The following is a 26,444-nucleotide window of genomic DNA, read 5'->3' as shown; positions in this document are numbered from 1 at the left end:
ACTGATGGCACATTTCCAAACTGGTGGGATAATTCAAGAGATAAGCTGATATTTCTAGTGATGATTAGCAATGAGTCTACGCACATTAAAACGCCACTGCCCACCCTGATGAATCCGATTTAATAGAGTGTAAAAATGGTATTTCATGGCCATCAGATAGAAACTGGGTAGTAAAAGAGCTGCTCATTAATTTCCAGGTCCACACGTTGGCCCTGTTGGGTCCCACGTGACTCTCTGCCCCCCCCCCCCCCCCTCAGTTCACGCAGGTCCCTTCTCCTCCAGCACTTCTGAGTGGGGACCCGGGGACTACTTTTTGTAGCGGTACTGTCTTGAGAGGAAACTGTTGGTTTTGATGAAACTTAGTATTGTTTAGGATCCTTTAATAATTTGGTCACTTAAAATTAAAATACTTGTCGTATCTATCTGGAATGTCTGAAATATTTTATTAAAAATTCAACCACGCTCTGATTAAAATTCATGTAATCCACGTTTCTCCAAGTTTTGCTCTTTGTTTTTCTGGGTAATGTTTTGACGGGATGCACACCTAGGGCCCTGGGAGAGGGAGGAGGCCCCCTTCGCTGACGAGGCTGGATCTGTCTGCCTTGCAACCCACTAGCCTGCAGGTGGGACGGTTTCACCTGGCTCCGAGTAACAAAGCAAGAGCAGCAGTGTCCGGCCCCATGATGCTCTCATGGCGAGTTCAATTCTGACCTTCTCCTCCTGACTCGAGAATGCTAACAAAGGGTGAAGAGCAATTCGGTCATCTGCTCCCTTCCCCCACCCACCCGCTCACCTCCTCCCATTTTTCAATGCTAAGTCACTTCCTTTGTATTTTTCTCAGGGTTAATGAGATATTCAATAAAAACTGTAAGCCAAAAAGGAGGCCAGCGTGCCGCAGTCTCGCAGGCTCTGGTGAAACGAAGGGTCTGCTCAGGTCACAGAGATCAATAGTGTCAGCGTGTAATCTGTGTGATCTTATTCAAAACAGACAAGAAGCCATCCTCTGAGGATCAATGAGGCCCGAGAGGAGACAAAGCTATAAGCAGGCCTCCCTCCCCACGTCCACCTGCGGGAACACTGCCTGCGAGCTTCGGGCTTGTGGTGCAGGCTTTATTTCCTGCAGTGGGGAGTCTGTAAGTATTAAATTGCCAGCCAGCAATATGACCAGCTCAAGGCTGTGCTTCTTCTTCCTTCTTCCTAAAGTAATTTCATCCTTTAGCAATTTCCCACGTTAATTTAAATAGGAAAACAGAGGGCTTATCTAGAGCACAAAATATGAGAAGCTTTACAATGTACTTCAGAGCATGGGCATGCCTCTCTATGCAGCGCTCAGGGAGGATGCTCAGCATCCCACGGTACCCAGCTGTCGTCATGGAAACTCCTCTGGTGGGCGGCTTCTCATGGTCCCTGTGGCCGGCCAGCTGCGAACCCCGAGGGGACACGCCGCAGGCACGTTGACTCTGTACAAATGTCAACTCCCTCCCCTCGGAGGAGACCCGGCGAAAGGTTAGTGTTCTGGGACAGAAGAGCGCTCACCCCCGGAGAAGGAGACGGCCACCAGGGCCAGGTCCTCTTCCGCGTGCTGGATCTTCTCTGCCACGACTCTTAGGACCTCCTGGGCTGTACTGGAAACTTTCGCCTTCACGCTGACATATGAGTGCTCTGTGATGTACACGTGGCAAAAAACTGCACAGGACAGAAGCATGGTTAGTAAACGGAGGGCCGTGGCTCTGAGTCACAGACTTTTCTAAATCCAGGCGCCCACCTTCTTCACCTCACTAGTATGAAACATCCACAGCTAGATGTACCTACTTATGCACGCAGATGGGCGCCGGAGGGCATTTGCACACACATGTGTGCTTGCACACACACAAGATATCTATCCGTCTGTTCCATGTATCCATGCCTCTGTTTCTATTTTGTCTGTTTATTTTGTTCATTAGATTCCACATATAAGGGAGAGCATATGGTATCTGTCTTTGTCTGACGTGCTTATTTCACTCAGCACCATAACTTCCAGGTCCACCCACGCTGTTCGGTGGTGGTGAGTTTTTAGTTTCCAAAGAGTGGTCACATTTCTAGCCATTTTAATTTCCTTTTTACTGTCTGCAGTGCTAATTATTACTAGGACATTATCCCCAGCTGGGTGAACGGGTCCTGGAGAAATGCTTCTTTATGATTTGGTAGCAGAAACTGTTTTCATAGCAGTCGGGATAATTGACACATTATTTGCTTATTATATCAGCTATTTTGAACAGTAGTGTCCCTGGGACACTATTACATGATCAAGGAAATGATAACGCCCAAAGGCTGTGTTTCCAGGCAACTTTACACTCTTCCCACCTTTTCCTCTTCTTTGGAAAAGACAGAAGGACGATGATAGACTGAGACATTTTTCTCTCCTTTAATACAACATTTTTTTTAAAAAAAGGAATGCAGCTGCTGGAGAAATTTCATGTGAAATTTGAACGGCACCACACCACAACCCCAGGAATGTTTGCACAGAAATGCAAGTAAAGCGAAGACAGACTGTGAGTTTACATGTGCCAACCTCAACGTGAACACGCCACCAGGAGGCACTGACAGTATTCAGCGTTTGGTTTCATTGGGTGTGTCGCTGAGACAATAGCATCTAACAAATCGTCGTTTGATATGTTGTCAACAGACTCCTGAGGGACAAAAAGGCTTTTTTTCCTTGCATAGGAGCATGGAATTTTTGAGCAAGGCAAAGATCCCATCTACAGGCCACTAAATATGATGTCATTCACAGCTTGCTTAACGAACTGATGAACAGAAAGAGGCCAGGGCCTTGGAATACTCAGCTTGGAGAATGGCACAATTAAATTGTGAGACCAACAGGCAAGGAAGGTCAGTAAGCAAGGAATGAGAGGTGAGATCCTTTTGTTTGCTCGTCCACTTCTTATGACACAACAGCACCCTTGCGAGCAGCATGAGGTACAAACAACACAACAGAAGAAGTATTCTTGTGACACTGCGTTAAGTGTTCAAGAGGCTGAGCAGATGTTAACGCTCTCCCTTAGAACGGCAGTGCTTACGGAAAGGCCAGTTAAGAGAGAAGGTCTCTGAGTCACCTCGAGTGAACATTTTAATTGCTGTGTTTCCCGGCTCTTGCACTTGACTCAGCCCTTATCCAAACAGGAGGAAACCGTGTTCTGTTCCGTTACAAAATGTTACCATAGAAAAGCACGTCAGATTTCCCCTCGTACTGACTGGTGGGTCCCGAGCCCACTGATGGGCACGGATTGAGGACATGCTGGGTGTGGGGCACTGCCCAGCACCGCCATGCCTTGCAGGAATTTTGGTTGCACATCCTTCATTATTCTCCCTGAGATTTCTTTTCTAAACGTGCCCTGCACGTGCGCTTCAGCGGCCTTTCCAGCTAGTCACAGGCCAGGGGCTGACAGAGCGGGGGAGGACCCAGAGGAAGGCTGCATTTCCAAGCAATTCTGCACCTCTTCCCAAGAACTCGGGAAGCTCTTTGCAGTCTCCTTTCCATAGTTCCCAAATTACAAGTGTCCTTGGGCCTGGCCAGTGTGGCTCAGTGGTTGAGCATTGACCCAGGAACCAGATCATGGTTGGATTCCTGGTCAGAGCACATGCCCAGGTTGCAAGCTCTATTCCCAGTAAGGGGCGTGCAGGAGGCAGCTGATACATGATTCTCTCTCATCATTGATGTTTCTCTCTCTCTCCCCTCGCGGAAATCAATAAAAACATATCTAAAAAAAAATGTCCTTGGTCCCGGGGGACACTATTACAGGATTAAGAAAAGGGTAACACCCAAAGCAAAGCAAAGCAAAGCCATCATTTTTTGATGCTAATGTGCTGGTTAAAGGGTGTGACAGCTGGAGTGTTCAAGCTGCAGAGCGATGGTGATTGACAGCGGCTCCACCTACCCCCAGGCCATACTCACTTTCCTCTGTTTCAGTCACAGTGCCTCGGTGCTGGAGCCAGTTCTCCTTAAGACTGAATTGGTGGAAAAGGGCCTTATTCTGTGAGAGGGGAGAACAAGAACAATGAATGAATGTATTCCTGCCCTTTGGAAAGCCACAGCTGTTTACAACATGTTCCAAAAGAGCTAGCCAATTTCTTTTTTTTTCATACGAAATCCACCCATCCAATCAAAGAGGAATAAACTGGGAGTTGCCTCAGCTAACACATGTGGAGGTGGACAGTCTGAGCAACACGGCAGACCTCCGCCAAGGCCAGCAGAGCAAAAAGTCCCTACGATTATTCTCTGCCACAAGCTGCAGAGTATCTGGTTACGACAGACACCCCCAGATTCTCCTGAGAATCCCCGTATCCACCCTGCTTTGGGATAAAGCAGCCTTGGGATGGCCTCGGACTCTGTGGGAGGGCAATGACTTTCCTAAGGGAAACAGGTACCTTACCAGCTTCTATAAAACTTGTGCCTGAAACTCAGTTTCCATTCTCTCCCTCAAGTTGAATAGGAAACACATTCATTCTTGCTACCATCCCTCTTTCTAGGTTGAAAGTGCGAAACTTTTTCTTCCGAGACTATTTTTATTCATGTTCTTGCCTGGAATTTTTTTCTTCTTCCAGTGTCTGACATTCAGATTTGCATCACTCTGGGGACCCTGGGGAAACTCCGAGACTTCAAAATGCCCCACCAAAAACAAACAAAACAAAAACCCCTGAGAGCCAGTCCAGGGCACAGGGCTGACCTGAGCCTGCACGGGCCCAGGGGGCTGACGTAGCAGAGTGTGAGCAAGCTGCAGCCTAGGTCCCCTGCCTCTTGTCCCAGGCAAGAGGGGCTGCCTTACCTTCCTCTGTGGTGAATACTCATCCACGGTGCTGAAAGGAGAAGAAGGAGAAGTCAGCCTTTGTCCCCAACCCAGAACAATGCGGCTATTGTCCCCGAAGACTGATTTTCAGGCCCTGGGCGGAGGCCTTTGCTTTTCCCGAAGACAAGGCACTTGACTTTGGGCTGTGGGTCCCCAGGGAACCGGGCAGACATGAAGCCGTCCCCCCCTCGGGTGTGTTTTGCTTCCCACCCGCAGGAAGTTAACCCTGCAGGCAGCTCTTCCCTCCACAGAAGCCCCAGCGCCCCCCTGAGAGGGACAGGTTTCAGTGGGAAGGATCGTCCTGGCGGCAGCTAAGTGCCGCACTGCATCTCTCCCAGGATGTTTTCTGCGTGTGGTGGGACTGGGGGACCTCCTCAGGTCCCCAGCTTGAATCTTCTTCCAGAATCTAAAGACGTTTCACAATCGTGTCTTACGCCATTACCCAAGGACCAGGTCTTACACCATTTTCTTACTTTATTATTTCCCACTTTTACGTAAGTTCTTTAATGACATGGCATTGAAGTGTCTGAAGCCAAGGATGGAAGGTTGGAAGGATGGAAGGTTCGCAACAGGAATCAGGCCTCCCTGCAGCACAGGCCGCCTTCCGTAGGGGGACTATTTTGATGTCGTTTGTCTTTTTTTTTTGTTTCATTTCATTGTTCCTATTTTCACACGAGTCCCAGGCAATGGAAACGCTACAGTGCAGACTCCGATAAAAGAAGACCACGCAAACCCACAACATTCATTTCTAACATACTGTCCCCACTTACACCTCATTTCTGAATTTCTAAACATGTAATTTTCGTGTTTGAGGATTTATTTGCACCCTAAAATTACCTAGACATTTAATTTGCAGGAGGACCATTCTTTACTGAAATCAGGTCAGGTTTTAAATCTCAAATCAGTAATCTGGAAGGCCTGAATTAACATTTTCTAGGAGACGTGCATTTGTGACTGCTGGAATCTTACTAGAAGTTTCACCACTTGACAACAGATGTGTTTCGTGCTTGCTAAGTAGAAACCACACTGTAAGTCAGAGGACAATTTTCCCCTTCAGATTAACTTTGCAGCAATAGCTGAACAATGAGCTGATGTTTTTATTTACCAAAATGAATAGGAGAGTTCGTATAATCAGAGCAAAGTCAAGTTTTGGCAGTTTGAATGACTAATGATAGATACCTGGGGGGCACTTGGATATGCTGAAAGTCACTGAATAAGTGGTTTCCTTTAATCTTTCTAAATTGATTAAAAAACAAACAAACAAACAAACACCCCCAGGAGCCCATAAAATGGAGCTTTTAAAATGCTCCATGGTTTACTGGGACATATTTATTAAACATTTTTTTTCCTATTCCATCAGAAATAGCTATGAGGCCCTCAAACGACAAGTTAAATAGTTACACTTTTAAAATTACATATTAATATATTAGATAATTGTTTTTTGATTTAATCCCCACCCAAGGATATATTTACTGATTTTATTTTTAGAGAGATAAAGAGGGATAGAGAGAAACATTGATGTGAGATATATTGGTTGGCTGCCTCCTGCACGCCCCAACCAGGGATTGAACCCCTAACCTAAGTATGTGCCCTGACCGAGAATCGAATCTGAGACCTTTTGGTGTACCGGACGACACTCCAACCAACCGAGCCACCTGTCCAGGGTTGAAATTATTGTTTTCAGGTTGTCTTGGCTCAGTTTCTTTCTCTTGTATCAGAAGAAAGTTAAAAAGTAGTCAATAAGCTTGATTTAGTGTTCACTCATTTTGAGATATAAAAACAAAACACAATTTACAACTAGAAAAGCTAAAGAAATCAAGATGACTCTCAGATTCAAAGTGTTCAAAATGAACTTTCTGGGATATCTCGAATTCTACCACATTTGCTGCTTTCTTTCATTGACCGTAACATGGAAAATAAAATACATACTGACGACGGTGCATTCCAAGTATCTTTTGAAATTCTTTCAATTCTTTTTCAAGTATTGGATATTCATATACATCATCCAGTACGTTCCTGTATATGGTCTGGGGGGAAAAGAAAAATGGCAGTTGAATTGGTTTAATGTCCATTTAGTGATGTCCATTTAGACCCATACAACGGTTATGCCCAGGGAATTGGTGGACCCCAGGACAACGCAGGGGTTAACCCCGGTAGCAGGGAGATCCAGAGTGGGGTCACACCTCCGAGCCCCTCACTCGGCTGGCACGGCCCTCTCGCACTCTTAGGGCTGCAGGTAGGAAATGCTGGAAACTCAGAGCTCTCTGGCTGGCTACTGCAGAATCCTATGCCTGTTCTATACTTTAAAAAAAATCTACCCACATAATCATCTGGGAGGAAAAAATGTCAATTGAGTTAAATTACCCAATTGTTCTGAAATAACGTTAGTTTACTCAAAGAGCTGGGTGAACACCTTTACACTGGATGTCTACATGACATCTGAATTTTGAATTCGAGTGGTTTACTCCATGAAAGAGAAACAGCCAGACACTTCCCTGTTCGGAGACAGAGCCCCTTCTGGCTCAAATCCCACTGACCCCTTTGTGTTAACTGCACAGCTAATACGGCTTTGGTGGCCAAAGGAATCCAAGCACCTACAAATCACCTCCAGAGAGTGATCTGTGTTGAAAAGATGTTGCAGCCTATTACTGATTAGAAAAATATATCAGTTTATCTAATTCCAAATGTAAATCTAGGTTAGCATCTATCCTATAAGCTATTATTACTTAAAATTCTCAAAATATGCCATATCCTCAAAAAGTTTCATAATGTATATATTGGGAATATAGTTTTTAAGTGGTCATGTTTTATCCAAATATTGTATATATGAGACCGGTTAGTTCGAATTTATAATAAATCCCAATATATGAAATACTATTAAGTTTTGAAGTATGTTTTATTTTACCTTCCTTAATTATTTCATTTGCAATCAAACTCCCCATGACTTGTATAAGGTAACATTAAGTTAGTGAATGTAAAATTTGCCCTCTACATTTTTTCACAATGAATCAACATTTTAAAAATTCTATCTATGTATGGAATATCAGGCCTTTGAAGTCAAAACAAATGAACACTTTGTTCAAATCACGACTATAACCTACAAAGGAGTTTTTCAAACGCAAACTAAAAATAAAATCAGTCATCCGGCATCAAGGAATAGCTGGCAGTTTCCCATTACCTTTAAGAACATTTTGGAGTGTTCATCTTCGTGTAGCCAGTCTTTGTACAGAGAAATCCACTGGGAGACAAGATGCAAGACTTTACGTTTCCGACAAGGAACATCTGAGTTTTCTTCTTTGCCTTGATACTTCTTGGCAGAATAGGTGCAAGTGGTTAAGAAAGAATATTGCCTTGTTGAAAATAAAAATATTCTTATGAAGCGTATTTTCTAGAGAATCTACAGGTATCTAAGCAAGGAAGAAAAGAATATCTGTAGAGAGACCAAAAGGTGTATATGGCAAAGAGCAAAAGTAAAGCCAGGAAAATGACTCACGCACACTCGGAGACAGGCCATGCAGGTGAGGGCTAGATGATGCCACTGTCAGCTGCTGGCTTAGTTCCGTAGGCGGCACAGGCTAATGTCACCTCAAAGAGATACGAGGTGGCCCATTAATTTTATGGTGGCTCCAAGAGATCTGGCCACTCTGTTCCCATGAGAGTTAGGAGAGAGCGAAGCCACATGTCCATTGCTCCTCAGAAAGTCACATTCTGTAAAACCAGTTACTTCTAAAGTAGCCCCAAATGAGCACAGATTTCTGAAGCATAATTTGTATCATGTTTCAGATGCCCACCCCTATGAATTTACTTGAAATAAAAAGGGACTGGATAAATGTGCAAACATAAATAAAAAGGACTGCTAATTTTAACTTTCACTGGAATAAAGAAAAGAAAGTATGAATGCTTTAATCATTGAGGATAGTTAATGAAATTATTTACATATCCATTTAATGGGCTATTCTGCAGCCATAAAACTGATAGCCCAGCAGTACATTTACTGACAGAGAACATCCCATCATATCGTTAAGTAGGAGAATAAGAAAAGGGCATGTTAGGATGATCCATTTCCATTAACTATGCTCATTTATACGAATAATTCCATTACCTGGAAAGATATACTGACAGTTAACAGTGGCTTCTCAAGGTAATGAGATTTCAGAACACGTGAATTGCTATACTTATAAGTGTGTTTTCTAATTCATATACAATGACCACGTGTTAACAATGTTGTTAAAATTGTTAAAAATGCCCTAGTGCCAAAACTGGTTTGGCTCAGTGGATAGAGCGTCGGCCTGCGGACTGAAGGGTCCCAGGTTCGATTCCGGTCAGGGGCATGTACCTTGGTTGCGGGCACATCCCCAGTGGGGGTTGTGCAGGAGGCATCTGATCGATGTCTCTCTATCATCGATGTTTCTAACTCTCTATCCCTCTCTCTTCCTCTCTGTAAAAAATCAATAAAATATATTAAAAAACAAAAACAAAACAAAAAACGCCCTAGCTGGTTTGGGTGAGTGAATAGAGCGTTGGCCTGCAGACTGAAGGGTCCCAGGTTCTATTCTGGTCAAGGACACATGCCCGGGTTGCAGGCTCGATCCCCAGTAGGGGGCGTGCAGGAGGCAGACAATCAATGATTCTCTTTCATCATTGATGTTTCTCTCTCTTCTCTCTCTCTCTCTCTCTCTCTCCTTCCCTATCTCTGAAACCAATAAAAATATATTTTAAAAATTTATTAAAATAATAACCTCAAAGGCAACGTGCTGAAAGCCTGAGGAATGAGACAGAAGCTTGGTGTTTTTCAAATCAACCTAGTGTTTTTGTTTGCAAAATTATGATTTCTGAGTCTCCTGGACACATTGGAAGGTTCACTAGGAATAAGAAATGCTAAGATACAACACACAGGTAGGCTTTGAGGTTGATGGACAGGTGTCTATATTCCTTAAGGCTGATACATAATTGCAAAAGAGAAACAGATTCTATATCAGGCTTTGTACTTATTTTAAAACATAATTCAGTCACTGTCTCCTGAACCTGCAAAAATACATTATGACCATCTGATTTCTTTAATTTCCACTAGTGACATAAACTCAAGCAAACATGCAAAGGCTGTTAAAATATCCATTTCGTCTAGCTTTTCTCTTGAAAGGCAAAATATAAAGATTAATCCCACTTATGCAAATTCCCTTTTCTCCTTTTCCTGTAACTATCATGACTTGACTACTATGAAGAAAAAAAAATCTGGAAAATTAAGAAATACTAAACTTCTTTCTTTTAGTTCAAGAGGTAAGCTTTTTATTATGGCTGCATATACATTCTACAATTATGGGCCTGGAGGTTAAAGCAATTTTGAGAACTGAAATTTCATTAATCATTATCACCATTTATCTGCTTAATCATGTTCTCTACCCTACAAGATGCACTTTAAAAATATTTACTGGTTAAATTTACGTTCATATTATTCTGGTTTTCTGGTATCAGGACATATTCAAATGTATGTTCACACATTTTGCTCATGCTAAATTATATTAACTTACAAATTTAGCTGGGTGTGGGGAGAGAAATAGTGGGAAGGTATTCAGTGCAATGCAGTGAACATTAGCCCACCTGGGCTGTGAGCTTAAATAATGCTCTTTATGATGATAAAAGTGAAAGGTCTTAAATTCTATCGCAATAAAAGTATCCACCTTAGATATCCCAACACAGAAGTGGCTCTAACCTATAAGTAATATTCAAAAAAAAATGGGGGGGGGGGGGAAATAATTTGGGCCATTCTTTAGAATGTGATAGCAGTAGGGTATAAAAGATATCTTCACTAAAATATACTTCAAACTATCTCAGATTAAATATGGATACCATATTTTTGTTTGTGATTTGCATTATTTCATAAAAGGCAGAGGTTGTAAATATATCAAAATAGTCATGTAAAAAGATTCCTGGCTTAAAATGTTCTGGATTTCACGGGTTTTGATGATTACTAAAAAAGCTGCTAAGAAATTGAACTACATTTATGTATAAGATGTCTTAGTCAAAGACTCAAAACATGTTTACCAGCAAGCAAAGTTTTAGAGATTCTTTAGGGAAATTCTATGAGGCATTAAATTACTCAGTGGTAATCACAAATTATGCTAGGATCATATTTAAAAATAATTGTTGGAAGGCACGTAACGTCTATAAAACAAACTATTAGTTAAGGAATGGTAATTCTTTTGGAAATATGCTAGCATTAAAAAATAGACGAAGTCAGCTCATAGATATTTTTTCAAAACACTTTTAAAGAAGGAGAAATGGAAAATCTTGTAATTATTGCTAATTTTTTTAGTTAACACCCCACTTGGAAGCTGTGGAAGAAATCTGTTTTTGAAATTTTCCAAATTCAAAACCATGTTTCAAGACAAGTTTTATGAACTGCTTCTGAGAAGTTTTGTGATCTCTACAGTGGCCACACGATGTAGTAAAGCACTAAAACGTTTCTAGCTTATATATTTTTAAGAGAGACTATGCCCTCTATAAAGTTTTAAAGTATTATTTTAAGCAAAAAATGCTAACATGGAGGAGAAATGTAACTATTTAACAGAAAAGACCATTCCTAGGGCTCAATAAAACGTAGGTAAATGCAAAAAAATAAATAAATAAAACAAAAAACCCATCTTTCTAACGCCTTTCACGTGGGCTCGAGTGGAATCTTCAGTTTGGCCGAATAAAACCCCAACAGCTACCAGCTACCTGAATGCTCCTGCAGCATCCCTCCTTCAACACCCAGGCAAGGAGCGTGTCTGGGGAACCGAGGGAGTTTTCCTGGCGTGGCTCTTTGGCCTTTCTTCTGTTGCATCTCTTCTCCTCGGTGCATAAACCATAAAGCTCCCTACACTGGCCATTACCCTTCTCATCACACCCATCCTTCTGGGAGAGCATGCCATGACAAAGCTCTGAAAAGACGAGGGGTGGCTCCGGGGCGGGGGGTAGTTTAGACATCCCAGGTGACGGGATGGCTGGCCTCCCCTGGGACACTTGCCCAGAAACACGATCGCACACACGAACACGTTCCCCGCCATGTGGTCCGGCCCTGACTGAGGGATTGCCTTGTAAATTCACATACAGCCAGTTCACTCAACCTCTTGACCCCGGGGCTTACCCAGGAGGCCACATTTGCCTCCAGATGTGTCAGGCCTTGAGACATAGGGATGGAGAAGAAAACAATAACGAACAGTACGATTTCGAATGGGAAAAAGGCAGCTGCGTTTCCAGGCCCCCCGGTCTATTCTGTCTCATTTCATCTTTTGCCTTGGCTGTCGTCACATTAATAGGGAGCATAGCTGTCCCCGACTGGGGGTTGAGTAAATGAAGAAAGGCAGTTAATCCCTAAATGCGAGCCATCTGCCTGCGAGGGGGGCGGCGCAGCCCCCCGAAGCTGACGAAGGATATTGTCTCAGCAGCGCCTGGCACAGGTCGTCCGTGGTCATGAAGACGGTGTACGTGAGGAGGAAGTCATCGAGGAGGGTCTCTGCAAGGAAAGAAGCACCAGCACGAGGTAAGCAGAGTCGTGAGGAGGAGGATGAGGGAACATGACAAGTGCTGGAGGGTGGGAGGAGCCAGGAGGGAGCATTTTAGCCACAAAAGAGATTATTTATTCAAGTTAAGATTTTTAAAACTCCTCACACAAAATACTTCAAGTGGTGTGACATTTTTATTGCAAGACTCTAAACATACAACTTGTGTCATCTTCCTCCCCCTCCACCCCTAAAACAGCATTTATATTTGTGGGTAAAGATGTTATGGAAAACCAATGCATAAATCATGTGCTTTTAGAATAAAATTTTACAGTATTTCCGAGGTATACACTCCAGTCCTACAGGGAATGAAGCTGAGTGTTCTAATAAATGAAGGCTTTCTAAAGCCATTCACCTAAGTCTAGGGCAAGAACGACGGTAATAAAACCCAGAGGACATGTATCGGGTTCCAAGGGCGTTCGCCTTATCTCTCAAATGTATCTGTAAGAAGCTGGGAAAGTGGCGAGTGATTTTCTTATTGCTGTGAAGACAGACAAGAGCTGAGTCCTTGCTCCGTCCTAATTCCTCTTCCACCTCCTTAACCAACAAGAATGGGCTCCATTTTCATCACCTCTTTGCCTTGGGAGTTCTTTGAAAAGTCCAGCTCACATATAATATGGAACTGCTGACCTGGCAAATGTGACCTCGAATGTAACTTCCAAACGGACAGAAAAGATTATATGCAGAATACTAAGTAGAGCTTCTGCCCTAAGTCTTTATCTAACCTCCTTAACTTGAGATTCATTTTACTAGACAATTTCATTTTACATTCTGGACATCAACCTTTTAGTTATTTGAAATAGTAATAAATATACAAATAGTGGGCTTGGCGTATACTCAAGAGTATCTGTGATCTCCAAAGTCTATCCACTAAAGACGTGGAGACAGAAAGAATTGTACAGGACAGAACTTTAGAGATACACGTTGGAGACTGGAAAAATTCCAGAATCTTTAGAAACAACCAGTACCATTCACTTTAAAAGGTTAGGATCACAACCCTCTGCTGACAAGAGGTTGTGGAGGGCATCTGCAGGCCTAGTCAGCTGCAGGGCTTCATTTATTTCCACGCTCTGCTTATGCTGCAGAGTGTCAACAGTAACCCTGATCCACACAGGTCGGGGCCGCAAATGGTAACGCTCAACCACAACAACACAAGAAGGGAACTTTTTCAAATATATTTATTTATTTTCGGTAACAATATCCCTTCTTCAAAAATAAGCTTGACAAATGGCACCTACAATGTAAAACAAGCCTACACTTGGGAAGTATCTCACTGTAACATGTTGTAGATAGTCACCGGCCTAACTTACTTGATGGCAAAAGCAAGTTCTCAAGCAGCCGTGCCTGGGCCTTGCCGAGCATGGGGTAAGTCCAGTACGAGAAGACGCTGGGAATGTGTCTGGGTGGACGATTTAATGTGAGGGGAGAGGCCCAGCCTGCATTCACAGGAGAGCGAGGGGCTTCCTACTGGAGCCCCTGTTTACAAGAGCCTTACATCTGCACAAAAAGGCAGGGGAAGCTTCGTTCGGAGATCTGCCCCCATAGTCGTTAACCTGGCAGCAAAAAATATATCACTGGTCGCCCTAATAAAAAAGTGTGGAATATACATTTGAAACTTTATGTGTCTCTCATTCAGGTTTTTAAATAGTTTAAAGTCAAATGATGGCATACTGTCTGAATCCCTGGGATATTTTAAAGAGGAATGCTCACCCACAACATTTTTCTGTACTAAACATACCTAGTAATTGATGAAAATCCTCAACTTCTCTTGTCTGATTAGAAATTGAAAAAAAAATTTTTTTCTTTATTTTTGCATTCAATGGTAGATACAGGCAGCAAGGACGAGAGAGAGCCTAGAATCTGCCTTAGATTGGCGCCAACGACGGACAGAAACTACTGCGTGACGGAGCTGAGACCCTTACCCTGCCAGCATTTCAAATGCTGGCCATTCAGGTTCAGGCTCTTTGGGGGTGATCTTACACTTAGCTCATTGAATTAGGTTGCAAGGAGTCTCTAATCAGGATTTACTCCATTAGGAGCCGAGATGAAGAAGAACACCATTAACTTTGACATAACCAGTCTTTCCTTTCTGGAACAGCTTTAGGTAATGAGCTGAGCGACTGTGAGTCTGGTTGGATGCTGGCAAAACAACCTGACATTCGGTTCAATTAATCAGCTCGCATATGACAATATTTTGTTAAGGGCTTTGACCCAGAAATGCTTATTTCCCCAAAGTTACTACCATATTAAATATTCAAGGCATTTGCCTAATTATCTCTCTGCCATAGAAATATTAATGAAATAAAAACAATAAGGCTTCATAAAAACATCTCCAGCTAAAATCCTAATGAATAGAATAGCTAAAAGTCGTAAAGAATAGAACAGATTCCTAATAGTCTTGAATTTCTCTCTATTTAATTAGCATATTGTTCTGAAATTTTTCTATATATAAAGAGCTTTCTTTTATTCTTTTTCAGCACTGGTATTTTTTTTCCTGCACATGAAAGTAATTGAGTGATATAATCAAAATGACACACTTCAAGTAAAAGTGCATTTTATAATAGCCATGCTTCAAAAAAGGCTGTCCCATTGGTACTTAAAGATATTTTTAGAACCACAATAGCTATATAAATGATCCCCTGAAGACTATTAGAAAACAATAGCCATTTAGAAAGACTAGCAAATCCATTGGCATCCACATTAACTCTATAATTATCTATTACATTCTATAGCGCTTAATTAATAGTAATTTAAGACCAGGCAAAAAAGCACCTTTGTGTATAAAAGCATCTTTCATTAAAACAAATTCCTAGTTGCCATATGCACTAACATTCTTATAAAAAGATGTATTCACTTTGATTTCTAAATCTGTGAATACCTAGGTATCAATATACAAAAAACCTTTACTTTAAAATTCTATTCATTAAATCAATCACTAAATCTAATTCCAAGTTCTTGGCTCATCACTGACAAAACTATTCAGCCATTCTTTTGGGAATACCCCATACTCAAATATAAAAGAATATTTTTTAGTGGCTTTTTAAAATACAGGAAGTACTCTTACATTCAAAAAGTAACATGCTAATGGCAATCAAAACTGGAAGGCAGCCCGGCTGGCGTTGCTCAGTGGTTGAGCGTCGACCTATGAACCAGGAGTTGGTCACTATTTGATTCCTGGTCAGGGCACATGCCTGGGTTGAGGGCTCGATCCCCAGTAGGGGGCGTGTGGGAGGCAGCCAATCCATGATTCCCTCTCATCATTGATGTTTCTATCTCTCTCTCCCTCTCCCTTCCTCTCTGAAAGGAAATAGTATTACAGTTTTAAGTACTGTGTAATAACCTGAAATAAAACATATCAATGTGTAGTTAAAACTGGAGCGTTGGTAGAAGGAGCGCTAAAATTCATGTCTGTAATTAGCCCCAATGACGTTAATACAGGGCTCTTCCTAGCATCTGTTTTCATTTTAAGGCATAAGAATTGGCTATTTTTATTTGGTTTTACTTGAATGTATTTTTCTTTTATGTATAAATTAAAATATTTTCTCGGTCTCATTTTGAGTGTATCAAGCATTAATAATTTCCATTTTATTTCTGCAAAACATAAGCATTTCTAGAGCCTCCTGGATGTGTGTCATGGAGGAAAAGTAATTGGTTTGGTACAGACCCTTTTTGTAATCAAATTCTAGAGGCGCTGTGCTAAATGTTTCCAAGAGGTCTAAGCTTAATGCTTTTTTTTGGTAAAAAAAGAAAAAAAAACACACATAAAAACAAACCTTGAAGCCCAAAAATCACAAGGAGTATAGGGTTACTTAGGAGCAATTAGAGAAAACTACCTCAGTTATTTTTCAACACTCATAAGCAAAATGCACTGCAATAATGAAACCACTCATCTGTTAAAGTGAATTACCAAATGAAAAGAATTTTGACAGACAACTGCCTATAGTGGCCATTTAATCTAAGTAAGGTAATGTGAATATTCGACATTTCTGTACTAACTCATATTCCCTAACGTACCGTTAGCAGTTTTGTGTCACCTGTATTTCTACCTCAGATGCAATGGAATGTCAGGCACTCTAAAATATGTTCTACTTAACCTTTATTTCAAGGAGACAAGAAAAGCTTTGTACTTGAAAGGGCCCATTTCTGGCCCTGGAATGTCACAACTTACCATTATTTTTTGAGGAGCAGTGCCAACATGTACCATGTAATTTGATAAGTGCACTCACACGTGCGCACACGCACACACACAAACTTTCAGGTTCATGTTTGAATCGTAGGTAGGTTACAGCCATGCTTCTTTCTCAATGCCTTGGTCCACAGAACAACTGTGAAACAGCCATGGGAGAGATCACATGGTATGACAAGAAGTCAAGCTAGGAAAGTAGGTTGGAATAAATTCCCAGAGGGACTTGGAGCACCAGACTAAGGAGCCTGGAGCACCTTCTACAGGAAAAGGGGAGATTTTCAAAATGAAGAGTGACAAGAGACACAGACTATGCTTGCTGCACCAGGGAAGTCAGACTGGGTAAGGAATAAGCATGTGTTTGCTTTCAAACACCTTGAGCTTGAGTTCCATGGGTTTAAGTGACGCTATTGAGCAAAAGCCTCAGAGATGAGAGCTTGCCAAAGAGGGCTGGATGAGTATGGGTGCTACTGTGGAAGATGGCTGAGACCAACATGAATTCTCAGACACAGTCCTTGGAAAGGTGTCAGCAGGGGTCTGAGGGTTGAGCTGGGTTGTATGTTCACATGTGGGCAATAGTAAGAGAAAGATGAGTTAAGGCAGGGGAAAGAGAAGAGAGATATAGGAGAATTGGGAGATAGAAATGTAACAGAAGCCAACAAGAAAGAAGGATTAGAAAAGAGAGCAGATTTTAAGTGTCAAAAAAGTGGCTGGAAGGAGGTTCATGAGCCTGGGCGTTCAAAGGCCATCGGATCTGGTGTGCGGATGGTCCCTGGTCTGAAGGCTTTAGAGCAATGACCCTGAGTAAGTGGTAGGGGCATACTCTTGTGAGACTAAAAGGGACAAAGGCTATTCTGATAATCAGCTCTCACACCATCTATCACACTGTTTTCCCCCAAAGACTCCGACTGCAGTTGTACAGCTCACTGATTAGTAACAGCAGCTGCTCTCACAAATGAGGCAGGAGGAAAAATTTCTTCATGATCAATGCAAGTATCATTTTGTTTAACAGTATAGATTGGAACATGGGAATCGTCATGGGTATGTGGCCTTCAATACAATCTGCCAGCATCTACCAACAAAAATTAATATCCGGTTGTGAGATTCACTCAGTTGAACATAATTGACCTCTCTGGGTTGCTCCATCTTGTATGATTAATAGCACATAATGCATTCTTGTGATATAAACTGTGTTCCTAAGAGCTGGCCAATTAAACATTCTAAAACTTGATGTCATAAGTAAAAAAGAATTTTAACATTAAACCTTAAATTAGAAGTCTGGGGCATGGTTATTTCAAACAATAACTCTAATACTATTAGAATCAACTTAGAACGAGGTATGATATTTTATCTCCCAAGCACCAAGAAGAATCTCTGCTATCAGCTTTCTTTCAAAACTAGAAATATATCACAATTCAGAAAGTTTCCCACTCCCCCAGATTGTTGTGAATCATTAGCACCGAGTTTCAGAGAAGCAAATTTTTATTTATTTATTTTTGTTTCTGGTTAACAGAAATTCTAGGGATACTAGAACTTCTAGAGAAGTTATTTTCTTTAAGGTTTAGCAACTGACGATTTTAAAGCTAAGAATCAGCACGACAGCTAGATATATTAAAGATAAAAAGATATTGCACAAACTTACTAATTTAAAGTAAATGCAACTAAACACAACTAACGCTCTTTCTAAACAATCTGGCGCAAGGTCTTCCACACGCCGAAAGCTTCCAATACGGGAAAATTTACTTTAGTGTATTTCCTATGCTCAAACGTACTCATGGGATAAATATTTCTACCAGTGGCTGACAGCAGGCGCGCCTTAGTGTTCTGGTTTCCAGAACAGTCATTGGAGTCTTCATCAATAACACAGAGCTGCCTCCTTTCTCACACAGGTGGAAGGGAGACGTGGTTTAGGGTCACAAAGAAAGGCTGGGCCCCAACCGAAGACCTATTACTTACGGTTGAGCACGGTGCTCTCTGTTCTGAAGAAGACAAAGTTGTAAGATATGGTCTCGGTGAGGGCATGTGCCGGGGGTTAGGGGAGGCTGCGGGGAGGTCAATGGGGGAAAAAAGGAGACATAGGTACTACTATTTATAATACTTTAAACAATAATAATAAAAAAATAGAAAAAAAAAAAGATAAGGTCTCAACTTCTGTAGGGGTTTGGCATCTGACAGGTGAGATCATTAAAGAACCACATAAGGCAGCTACAGACCCAGGCTGATAAACATCCCATTCATGCGAATGTCGGCGCAAACCTCCACATGCCACTCCTGCCTACCACACCTATTCTTACTGTGCACCGGGAAGCCAGGGGTGGCTTTGGTGGGCAATGAGGCAAGTAGGGAAGGGAACACAGTAGCTACTTAAAGCCACTACTTAAATGACCACTACTGTGTTCTGTACCAGAGCTTTACCCCCTGATCTGTGCTCTCCATATCCACCCTGGGAGGGTCGGCCTTCTATTATTCTCTTTTGTGATGATGACACTGAGACTGAGATCCATAAGGGGGATAATCACCGAGTTACTACAGATCGATGTTGGATGGTGCCTAGGTCCCAAGGTCTGACTCTCTCCCTGTGGGAACCAGGTCAGGGTCCCCAGATAGTCAAGGCCAATGGGAGCACAGGGGCCTTGTTGTCAATACAGCAGAATGGCCAAGGCCGCTCTGAGCAAGAGCCTAATCGGGGTGCCCAAGGCCAAGATGCCATAAGCGGGTACAAGGACACATGGTACCCTGTGCCCTTCTGTAGCCAAAATATGATTGATGTCACTGCTGGCAACTAGCCTTCTTTGTCTCTGGAGTAATACACACGTTACTGACCAGCTAGTGCGCTGGAGTGAGAAGAAGCAGAGGAGTAGGCACAGAGAACGTAGCTCCTGTGTGTGCAGGAGAGAGGAGAGCTCAGACGGAGCCGAGAGCTGGTACTGCTACGATGTAAGGCCAAGAGCTCATAGAGAGCTCAGATATAGCTACCGTGTTACCTAGCCAGTGTGCTGGGCAGGGGAGACGGGAGAAGCTGCTGAGCCAGAGAGGTTGGAGAGAAGGCTGAGGCGCTATGTAAAGCTGGGGGTCCAGAGGCAGAGTGTGGCTGCTCAGATAATAACTGTGGGTACAGAGACTGATGCTGCTTTACGGGAAAGATATGTATTTACCAACCAGTGTCTGGCTGCCTGCCTGTATGGACTTTGCTGTGAAGAATCGTCTTTTCTGATGGCTATGTGGCGGCCACTGGATTCTGCAATAAATACTCATTCTTATATACCCACTAGAGGCCCGATGCATGAAATTCGTGCAAGGGTAGGTCTTCACAGCCCCGGATGCCTCGTGAGGGTGACACCGGCTCTGGCTGCCTCACAGCTCTGCCGCCCCCCCTCCTCCGCCTGCCTTGGCCTGGCACTGACCATGTCCGCTGCCACACACCCCTGGTTCCTTGGTTCCGTGGAGCACACCCCTCCACCCCCGATCCATCACCCCACAGAGGGTGGCCTGGGCCTCCCTCTTTGGGGCGATCATGTAGCCCCATCCCCCAATTAATCGATCGCCCCACTGGCCAGTGGCCTGGGCCCCTTTGCAGGGCGATCATGGGGCGATGGCCGGGGCCCCGACCAATTGCATCGCACCCGCCTTAGCTGGTCTGGCGCCATTGGGTGTCACAGTGTGGTTGTCTGGACGGTTGTTCTGCTGTTGGGTTGATTTGCATATTACGCTTTTATTATTATAGACAACCTCTCATGGCTTCTCCGTCTAATACCCAGCAACCTAGGAGGTCCATCCCCAGGCAGAGGGGCTCAGACCTAACACCTGTTACTAGTGAGCAGAGGATAAAGGAGGAACTTGGACTAAGTTCCCAACAGTTAGTACAGTGGGCAGGGTTCTAGAAGGACCTGCCCTGGCGTAGATGGGAAAAAATTAGAAAAATATATGGACTTAGAACAACTCAGAGCAGCAGTGCTGAGCAGTGCTCCTGCTGTCTCTGACACTCCCTCTCCCTTCCTCTCTGAAATCAATAAAAATAATAGAAGATTCACTAAGTATAAAAAAGTTAGAAGATTCGCCAAGTATCCTGTATACCCAGAACAAATAAGAACAGTAACTTTAAAATAGAAAAGGATACAGAATTGCTCTAAAAATAATTTTCTGTTCACTATTTAGGTTATAACAAGATATTTTAGTTTTCCCCATGTTCTGCTCAGCCGCATTTAACAATTCTAAGTTCATGTTTGTTTCTGAGGTTTGGGGGAGTAGTGTGGGGAGGGGTGGGGGCGGGGAGAGGATTGCCAGCCAAGTAGCTGCCTTAAGTAGAAGGCAGAACGCTGCAACCTAACGAAAAGAATGGTTTCAATTATAGAGCAAGAAAGCCCCGAGGGCAGAAAATGAAGATAATGGGAAATGGGAGGGAAGGTTATAATGAGAAGACTGTGAAATGAGGAAAAGCTCAATTACAGGTATGTTACAGGCAAAGATCCCCCCAACTCACAGAATGTCCCTTTCAGACATGTGCTTGTCAATTACAGCAATTCAGTGGCAAGGCACCCCTTAAATGAAGCAATAATTTGCCTGAAACATGCTGTGAAAGATTAACACGCAGTGATTATAATCAACAAATTGCCATCCACTAACATTCTTTCCTCACACGTGTAAGACTGTCTGAAGTACACACTTGTACACTGAAAAATCACTTTTTTTTTTTCATTTTCTGATAGGATGCTCAATTTTGCTTGAGGAAAATGTCACAGCATTTAAAAATACAGACAAGGACATCTGATGGTCTCACTTTAAATCCATCAACTGTGTGGGGAAGTGCCCCTGAGATCTCTGAGAGACAGAGAGGGAGAAGAGTGTTTTCATCCTTTGACATTATCTTCAACGGTCTCGAGTAATTCCAGGCACTGATGTTACAGTAAAACTATGGTTTCCCTAAAATCACTAGATTGTTAAACTCACTGTTGAACATAATATCTTGTCTCCATGGATTTCAGAATCTGTTGCTCCTTTCAATTTGCTGCTCCCCAAATGCCTGCCTTACATCACACCTTTAAGCAAGTTTCTGAGAATGAGGCTGGACGCTGAGAAAATCACAAGTGTATCATCTACTAAAGTACAATTATTATGACAATAGACCCAAACTCACTTAGAAAATATGATACACTTAAAAACTTTAAGATTTGAGAATAGCATTTTCTTGTTAAAGGAACAAAAATCCATTTTTTCTTTTAAAATAATACAAACAACACAAAAAGAAAAAATTTACAAGAACAAATATTGGCACCAAACTGCTGGGAACCTGCTGTAGAGATTACAGAACTATAGATGGAAAAGAAACAGACATAGCAACCTTCATTCTTAAAGGGCGGAGATTAGGGAGACAGATTTAAAAATAAAACTAAACAAAGCTGTCATCTTTCTCAAATGTACTTTTATGAGGAAAACTACAGGCTATATTGAAGACTTGTGTTTCAAAACAACCTTCATCCTATGACAAAGAGACAATACAGATGTAATATCTTATTCATATAATAAAACTGACGTCCTAATAGACCTCAAATTCTATATGAACTTTGGAACTTATTAAACAGGGTCTTTATATTTTAGAATAGATTATAATTTTATATATTCTGATTTTTTAAAAGCTGACCAATCAAACACACACTTTTAGCAGCTCTCAATGTGCCAGAGTATTATATTACTTGGAATAACTTATCCTCCAGATAAGTTGGAAATGTACTGAACAACAAGGAAAGAAATACCTAAGGTTTCCACCGTCATCTTTCTAAAAAGATGAGTATCAAACCGGCATTTGAGGTGGAGGGAAAGCAATTCAGGAGATGCAAATACAATGTAAATAAGAGAAAATGCGCAAATGGGTATAAAGAAGAAAGCCCATTCATGCCCAGGTCTTCCATATTGGCTGCAGTGTACACAGGGAAACCCCTATGGTCAGGGGGTTGAGAACATTGTAACTACAGAACCAGCTCAAGATGGTCCTATCTTGTTTAGTGAGATGCTGAGTTGCTTTTTGGAGAGGATATACCAAATCATGCAGCCAAAGCATGTGCAGAGGAAAGAACGTGGACCTCTAGCTGCATCTGGAACCGAAGTCTTGATCCCTGGCCCCCTTTCCTTCCCCTATCCTCCAAAAGCAAAGAACCAGGACATGACCCCAACCTGGACACCAGAACCCTGTCAGAAGCCAAGGGTCCACTGTCCAGGAAGCTCTGGTGTTGATGCCCCTTTACCATAAACGGCCAGGTGCCAAGGTCCTCCAATTAAAACTTGTCCCACCAGCATTTCCCCATGCCTGTTCCCCCATTCCCTTAAAAACCCTTAACCTAGTCCAGCAAGTGAGATGGATTTGAGGCTTCATTAAGTCTCCATTCTTCTCAGTTGGTGCTTTCTCAATCAATAAACTTTTCATTACCCCAAACTCTGAAGTCTTGAGTTTTGGCCTTTTGAAGCATCGGGCACAAGAACTTGGGTTCAGTAACATCATCATCAAGAGAACTGACTTTAGAGACACAAGCAGTCACGTGGGTACTACTTCATTTGGAACACAGTGTGAAGGAAACTTTCAAAGACCCTCTACCTCACCTCCAGGCTCCAAACAACCAGAAAGGGGTTGACAGTTTCCTTAAAAGCATTCAAAGAAGAAAATCTAAAAATTCTTGCTAAGATGCCCAAGTTTTTCAAAATTCTTATAGTCAAGAGGGTTAAGATCTACTTTCTAAGGTAATTCTTGCCCCTCACATATTTCATTTCCACCTTTGGATCCTCTTGAAATTAATTTCCCATCGCTTTACAATACTTCAGTTTGTTTCTAGTGTGCTCTAAGAGCTATACTTAACCTCTAAGTATTGGAAGAGGTCATGTGGAGTCAACATGAAAATGATGCAATTAAGAAAATGCATTGCAATGATCCCTTCTCATTCCAAATGGGGACTAAACAGTCCCTGAAAAGCATCTTTATCCATTAAACATCTCCCTTTGCCCATTGGTTGTGCTACAATGAAAACGTCCACATTTCCATTATTAATCAGTGCATGTTAATGACCTTATGCTCCCGTCTGTCCCGCTTCATTTCACCTTGCTTCATTACCAACGAGAGTATTAATTAACCCACAATCTCCTGGCAGTGTAAAAGCACCACTTTCCTAGCTATCATACATGATAGCACATGTTCAAAGGGGCTGTGGATAAGATGAGTCCGGAAGATGAACACCTCAAATGAAATCCAAAGTCAAAACCTGACTTCTAGTCACTTCTCATGTGAATGTCTGATACAGCACCATCCGCTGAAATTAGGACCTCTTGTAACCTTCTTGAAGCAGTGAGCTCACCCACTGGCCTCTCTGCTCACAGCTGGGAACCAAGCAGCAGGTTTGTGCTGGAGATTAGATCGCTCTTAAGTGGCTACTAAAGCACCTGATTTGGGGGCATATAGCCAGAGTTGAATGGTAGGTTTTTATTTCATTTATGTCTTTCATCCATGATTCTAAGTCACTGGACAAAAATGATAAAGGAATAAAGCTAGGAATAGACCTGGGTCCATCCCCAGATTCAAATGATCACTTGATCTCTGAAACAGCTTAGTTAACTTCTTTCTTAGTTTCTCTGTCCATTAGATGAGGATAATGATCCTGTATAAGGATCTATCTAATGGGGAGGAAGTTTAATGGATTAAATGGAGTGGTGTCTTGAGTAATCTTCAAATCCTGGCTCTCAAATCTGGAAGGGAACTCAAATGTCACATGGTCTAAGTCCTCTGCTTTCACAAATGAGGCAACTGAGAAGAACATTTCTACGCAATTCCAATGATCCTATCACTTTGTCAATGCTAATTTATAAAGTCTCCCAATGCTTCATTTACAGCAAACACATTGCATTCTTCATATTAGTAATTAGGAGAGAAGCTAAGGGAACTGCCCAAAACACACACAAACCAAACCAAAAGAAACAATCCCTGGAGTACAAAGATGAGAAAGCAGAGCAGAAACCATATTACACACACACACACACACACACACACACACACACACACACACACATTTGTATTAATTTCAGAGAGGAAGAGAGAGGGGAGAGAGATAGAAACATCAATGATGAGAGAGAATCACTGATTGGCTGCCTCCTGCATGCCCCCTATTGAGGATTGAGCCCACAACCTGGGCATGTGCCCTGACTGGGAATCCAACTGTGACCTCCTGGTTCATAGGTTGATGCTCAACCACTGAGCCACCCTGGCTTGGCAGAAACCATATTCTAGTGTAAGCACGTCTGCTCCAGCTCTCCCTCCCTCCACAGCACTTGGAGATTTTCACTGTCACTGCGGACAGCTGTCTCAAGCCTTTGCTCTGCCTGGAAACAGAAGGTGTCTGTCCAAGCTTTACTCAAAGTTCTGGTGGTGCAATAATACTCTACAAAGCCATGAAGCTGGCGATGGAGAATGATGTTTGGACTCTATCCACAGAGGGAGAGGCTCCCCTCATACATGCCAGGCACTTACACAGAGGTTGTTGCCTTGTTACAATGACATGCTCCACCTCCTAGGTGCTCAGCACACCACCAACATGGAGGCGCCTATCACAGGATCCAAGCAGGCTGGGGAGACATTCCCACACTGAGCATAGACTATACCAGATAACCCATGAAGTTAAAGAAAATACCAGCCATACCTTGAAGAAATCAGGTCAAGCCTAATAAGAATCAGCTGGTAGGATCTCCCTCGTTCCCCTATCCTAGTCTCTGTTTGCTTCTTATTCTTGGAAACCTGCAATCATAGCGCATTTTCATCAAACAGATGAATGAGGAAACTAAAAAAGAGGGGAGCACATCATGCATTTCCTGGTGTTTCCCTGAAGGTCCACCCATCAGACTGCAGATTTAGAGAGAAAAGTCAATAAGAAGGTTTTTCTCTGTATAATCTAGGTGATACGTAGTCCCCCCCCCCCCCGCCCCTGCTTTGAAACAGACATTGTTATTCCCAGAGCATCTCTAATAAAACACGCTTTATCCTCTCGAGGATGGGGAGAGGGCTAAAGAGAGGCAGGGACCTCTGTGGCCCTCAGTCCAGGGCAGGCTGTGGACTAGCCCTCCCTCTCTCCTGCTCTCAACTCCTCCTCTCTCTTCCTTCTTGCCTTCCTGGTCCTTCTCCTGGGCTGGGAATGCCCCGGGACGCCTGCCCTACTCTGAGAAGATGAAGGATACAGCTGTTTGATTTTTCTCTAACATTCCCAATGTTTCAAGTTAGAACCTGAGCCTTGAAAGAAAAGGAAATCTTTGAAAATGGCTTCCATCACTTTCCATGATCACAAATAGATATCCAATCACCAGACTCAAATACTTGTTCCATTTTAAACAGGGAAGAATCATTCATTCATTCATTCATTCATTCATTCATTCATTCCTTGTACCTGGTACAGCCGGGGAGGAAAGGTATGCACATAGGGGATTATGAAGATCAGCCGGCAAGTAAGTGCTGTGGGGATCTAATCAGTTAGGACAAGCATTAGTAGATTGCTTTTAAGCATTTCTGACATTACTTTTGCTTTGAAAACTCAGTTTGATTTGGTGATAGAACACCACATGAATTCAGGTAGCCACAGAAACACGTTATCTCAGTAGCCCTGGCATTCTCCCTTCTTTTCCATTCAATCGAGTAGACTTTCCCCCGCTTGTGCTTTAGCATCACTTAGTAACCACTTCAACTGGTCCTTTGTGATGTAGAAGGTTTCTTCCGCTCGGCCTTGCACCTACACTTTCACAACTAAGTGACTTTTGTGGAGAAGAGATGGGAAAAAATTTGCATCTCATGCTTGGTTATCTTTCCCAACCTCCAGTGGGTACAGGAATGCCAGGTCCAGAACAGGTTCATGGCAGCCACTGGGACCATTTATTTCC

At 42.6% G+C, this 26,444-nt stretch overlaps 1 protein-coding gene across 1 annotated transcript in view; it reads right to left on the bottom strand.

Moving 5' to 3' along the window:
- Positions 1-26,444, bottom strand: part of RAPGEF5 (Rap guanine nucleotide exchange factor 5) — a 196,377-nt gene that overhangs the window by 29,425 nt on the left and 140,508 nt on the right. The window contains exons 12-17 of the mRNA XM_054726573.1: positions 12,240-12,318; positions 8,002-8,146; positions 6,753-6,850; positions 4,803-4,833; positions 3,932-4,010; positions 1,537-1,686 (exon numbers count right to left, since the gene is read on the bottom strand). Of these exons, the coding sequence (XP_054582548.1) occupies positions 1,537-1,686; positions 3,932-4,010; positions 4,803-4,833; positions 6,753-6,850; positions 8,002-8,146; positions 12,240-12,318 (582 nt within the window). The remainder of the gene's footprint in view (positions 1-1,536; positions 1,687-3,931; positions 4,011-4,802; positions 4,834-6,752; positions 6,851-8,001; positions 8,147-12,239; positions 12,319-26,444) is intronic.

The sequence above is a fragment of the Eptesicus fuscus genome, chromosome 14 (assembly GCF_027574615.1).
Source record: "Eptesicus fuscus isolate TK198812 chromosome 14, DD_ASM_mEF_20220401, whole genome shotgun sequence".
Classification (NCBI taxonomy): Eukaryota; Metazoa; Chordata; class Mammalia; order Chiroptera; family Vespertilionidae; genus Eptesicus; species Eptesicus fuscus.
Note: the sequence above shows the minus strand (reverse complement) of the source record. Positions and strands in the feature narration are given on the sequence as shown.